This window comes from Mytilus trossulus, chromosome 2 (assembly GCF_036588685.1).
Source record: "Mytilus trossulus isolate FHL-02 chromosome 2, PNRI_Mtr1.1.1.hap1, whole genome shotgun sequence".
Lineage (NCBI taxonomy): Eukaryota > Metazoa > Mollusca > Bivalvia > Mytilida > Mytilidae > Mytilus > Mytilus trossulus.
The window spans coordinates 62,500,076-62,504,984 of record NC_086374.1 but is presented as its reverse complement, the minus strand read 5'-3'; the positions used below and the strand labels follow the sequence as shown (position 1 = coordinate 62,504,984).

Genomic DNA, 4,909 nt, shown 5'->3' with positions numbered 1-4,909 from the left:
AAAAATTAAACTACCCCTAGACAAAGATGCCTTTTTTATTCCTTAACTTTGTTTTAGATTTATAAGTTTAACTGTCCCTTTGGTATCTTTCGTCCCTCTTTCTAACTCACCTTAGTACAACCTTAAATCAAAATATGAGACCACATAAAACAAAAAAACTTAGTACTATCTAAACATGGCTTTTGTCACTGACTGTACATAGGTTTATAAAGATCACACATCAGTGTCCAAATTATGGTTGATGTAAGCAAATACAATAGCTTTACATCGTTGTGGTTTTTATTTCTTCAGTTAAGATTAGTTTTTCTTCTGTTTACAGATAAAGATGAAGCTGCTGATCCTTTTAATCACCATAGCTGTTGCAGCTGCTAGTTATAGTAAAATCGGTAAAATATTTTTGAAATATAAAGTTTTAAAATAAACAAATCATATGACACGTCCCAACTTTTTCTTCTCATTAATATGTATGCTATAGATGATACATTTTATGAATGGGGGTATCGTATTTAATCGTCGTCAGCTTACTGACAAGGCAATTTAGAACTGTTGAAAATACTTTTATTTAAATATTTTCAATTCAATATCGATAGCCTATAACTTTTACTTCAAAGAAAATTATCATTTTTATTATAATCATTCAAACAAGCTTAACACAGCGCTGTACTTCCTCCACGTGTTCGTGGATTTTTGATGATCATAAATAAACATTTATTCTCTTGAAAGACTCAATTATTTTCCCCAAATGTGTTTTCAAACGACGAGATTATCAAAATATAATTTCTGAATTAATGTGTTTAAATAAAATAAAAGAATACCCGTTTTGTTGCAATTTCTTTTGTTTATATTCGGAACTACAAAATGTGGTGAGGAAAAGATCTTTGATATTTGTAGCAAGAAATTGAATAATGTATTAGAAGATATTTTGATAGATGTCAATGAGACAGAAATTACAAAACAACCTAAAACCAGAAATTGCTTTTAAATAGATAGCGTCTTTGACCATTACATTCACGAAGTAAACATTAACGCTCGCATATACTGTTAAAACAAACTCCAATAATTAAATTGCTTATATGGATACCACCTTTTCCCGTTTTAAGATAATTTTCAAGTTATCAATTGCGAGTTGATAGAGCCTATCCAATTCTGATTATGATATGTAAACTGAAAGGGAAAGGAACACTGTTGATGCCATAACCAAAAATATCATTCAATCAGGACATCTTATTTTCCACAATGACTAAATTCTTGATTATATTCAATGCTAAACTTTCAACTTTTAAAAAAGTTTTGCTATTATGTATATAATTGCAAATATACCGAGCTATAAGGAAAATTCTAAAATTCTAAACCGAAAGGCCATAATTATATGGCAAAATTAAAAGCTCAAACACATCAAACGAATAGACTCAGTTGAAGCCTGCAAGTTCTTGTGGTCTCCATTATACTCCAATCTGTCAGTGTTTGAACCAACATTTGGTAGTCTCTATTAGCCTTCTTCGAAAATTGGTCAAACGTGAAATCCCCCCCCCCCCCCCCCCCCCGCGTCCCATTTTAACCTTGGTAACAGCACTTGGAATGTCAAGATCCCGATTTGGTCAAGTTATTTTTTTAATTAAATATAGGATTCAAAATGGTTTTTTAGGCTGATTTTTAAGTTTATGTTTTATGTCAGTCGTCTTTAATTCTTAAAGCCATCGATATCATTAGAATGCAATTTTTCTAAAGGAACATTTGAGAACGTAACTAGGTCCTTCTATGATAATCAGCTGCACCCAAAAATACTGAACTCCGAGGAAAATTCAAAACGGAAAGTCCGTTACCAAATGTCAAAACCAAAACATCAAACGAGCGGACAACAATAATCATATTCACTTTGTACAGGCATTGTCTCGTGTAGAAAATTGTTTAAACCTTGTTTAAAACTAGCTGAACCTCTCATATGTATGTTATTATATTGAAAACGATGAGTGAATAAAAAACAAACAGACTCAATGAATGAAAATATAAGAAATAGAAATACAGCAGTCAACATTGTTATAATTTATATCACTTTAAAAATATATGCAAGAAACAAACATAAAAAGGCATATGGTCAAATAACGTTTACAATGCATATATTTGAAACAATTCGATATATAATTAGTTGCTTAGATCTAAAATTATTTATTTTAAAAGAATCATCAATGATAAAATTATCTTAAATTTTGTAAAGGAAAAGGTTATGGAGGATATGGTGGCATGGGAGGTGGTGGATACGGCGGAATGGGTGGCATGGGATACGGCAGAATGATGTATGGAGGTATTAGATATGGATACGGCGGTATGGGATACGGAGGAATGGGTGGATACGGAGGAATGGGAGGATACGGTGGAATGGGTGGATACGTAGGAATGGGAGGATACGGAGGAATGGGTGGATACGGTGGAATGATGGGAGGATACGGAGGAATGATGGGTGGATACGGCGGTATGGGAGGTATGGGTGGATACGGCGGTATGGGAGGTATGGGTGGATACGGCGGTATGGGAGGAATGGGTGGATATGGCGGTATGGGTGGATACGGTAGAATGGGAGGTTACGGAGGAATGAGTGGATATGGTGGAATGATGGGCGGATACGGATGAATGGGTGGATACGGTAGAATGTCCCTTATTGGTGGCAAATATGGAGGATATTGGCCAGGTGGTAATAATTATTGGTGGACAAATAGAAAAATTGGAGGAGGCATTTGGCCACGCACTAAGAAAGGTATAGTAAGGTGTCATTTTTTCTTGATGTAGGCTAATTGTAACTATGGTTCATAGTGCAGCAATATTACTTACCTTATTTACCGATTTTCTACTTAATAAGGCTACTTATTTACCGTTTTTTAAATCAGTTTGACATTGTTCTATTTCATAAGACTACCTTATTTACCTTCTTGTTTTTTAATTCGTATTGATATAATTATCTTTAACAAGGCTACCTGATTTACCGTTTTTCAAATCATATTTATATACTAGTAATTATATTTAACAAGGATACCCCATGTACCGTTTTTCAATTCATATAAGTATATTTCACAAGGCTTGAATGAAAATTAAGTAAACAGAAAAAAAAACCACGCAAGAATAATGATAAATCTATCTTTTGTTAGGTTTTAATAGATTATTTGTGAGGCGTCTTTTAAAAAAACAGCTCTTTTCACACAAAAAAAAATCTAACGACAAATTTGATTGTTATTTATACTGAATTTTTCTTTTTCCGAGTATTTTCGTCGAAATAAATGTCAAATAAATGAAATGAGCCGTTGTGTTGTACCATTTACATTTTTTATTTCGTTATTTGTCGTCGTTATTACAGTTTTTTCATTGCATGTTCACCCCTGAATTTCATTAACAAGCAATATTGCTATTTTACAGTGAGTGTTTACTAGACCAGTCCATCTGGAATGACACAGACGATATGGAATTCCCTTTTATATATACATCTTATATACTAGTAGATATTAGTAAACTTTGCAGCACACCTAAAAGATTTTGTTATTTCTTACCGTGTCTTCCTAGTATTTAGTGACAACGTTGTTAAATGGTAGACAAGTCGTAAAGTTAGACATGGTCAAATAGTAAACTCTGATATTGGTATTTACTGTATGCAATATTTTGTTCCCAGACGTCAAACACTCGTTAATCAATCAATCTGTTTGTTTATAGTTGAAGTCATTTTAGCTGCGAGATATATCAACAAAAAGTGCAGTTTTTCGATATTTCCACAAAGTGATATACATACAAAATATATGTCAAGAACGTCCAATTAACGTTGTTAAAATCGCTACATCATACATAAAATATATAAAAGTAAGAAGTGGAGCAAAGTAATAAGTCCATCTTCCAATAATATACTCCAATCAAGGCCGTTCATTATACACTCAAATCCACAAAATGTGTCAGTTGAGCTTTGTATTAGATGTGGATACTTAAAAATTCCAAAGATCTTTTAGAGTACATACAATCTAACTCTCTTTCATCTTGTAACAGTATTAAAACATTTGATTTTTCTACTCTTTACACAAGTATTCCACAGTCCAAACTAAAAGACAAATTAAAAGAGTTGGTATTACTTTGCTTCATAAAAAAGAATGGCCAACGTAGATACAAGTATCTTGTCTTAGGGAGGGATAAATCCTACTTTGTAAAGAATCATTCTGATTCAAACAAAAAATTCTCTGAAACCGATATTATCAAGATGCTTGATTTATTGATTGACAACATATTTGTTACGTTCGGAGGACGTGTTTTTCAACAGACTGTCGGCATCACAATAGGAACAAACTGTGCCCCTCTACTTGCTTACTTGTTTCTTTATTATTATGAGGCTGACTTCATGCAGGAACTTCTTAGGAAGAAAGATAAGAAGTTAGCAATATCCTTTAACTCTACTTTCCGCTATATAGATGACGTTCTTTCACTAAACAATTCAAAATTTGGTGACTATGTGGATCGCATCTATCCCATCGAATTGGAGATAAAGGATACTACAGATGCAGTTAAGTCGGCTTCATATCTTGACTTATATCTAGAAATTGACAATGAGGGTCGGTTAAAGACAAAACTTTACGACAAAAGAGATGATTTCAGCTTTCCAATTGTGAACTTTCCATTTCTAAGTAGCAACATTCCAGCAGCACCTGCATACGGGGTATATATCTCCCAATTGATACGATATTCCCGTGCTTGCATTTCCTATCATGATTTTCTTGATAGAGGGTTACTGCACAAGGAAGCTATTAAACCAAGAGTTCCAAATGGTGAAGTTGAAATCATCCCTTCGTAAATTTTACGGACGCCATCACGAGTTGGTTGACCGTTATGGAATAACCGTTTCACAAATGATATCGGATATGTTCCTTACGTCGTAACTGCAATC

General features: G+C 33.4%; 1 protein-coding gene across 1 annotated transcript; it reads left to right on the top strand.

Moving 5' to 3' along the window:
• Positions 1–2,235: 2,235 nt before the first annotated feature.
• On the top strand, positions 2,236–3,505 carry LOC134705304 (uncharacterized). Its single transcript, XM_063564049.1, has 2 exons — positions 2,236–2,752; positions 3,406–3,505. Exon 1 carries the CDS (start codon positions 2,242–2,244, stop codon positions 2,626–2,628), a length of 387 nt encoding a protein of 128 aa, XP_063420119.1. The 5' UTR covers positions 2,236–2,241; the 3' UTR covers positions 2,629–2,752; positions 3,406–3,505.
• Positions 3,506–4,909: the final 1,404 nt, after the last annotated feature.

What these genes read in the sequence shown, in the direction of transcription:
- LOC134705304 (XM_063564049.1), top strand. Translation starts at nt 2,242, where the DNA reads ATGGGAGGTGGTGGATACGGCGGAATGGGTGGCATGGGATACGGCAGA.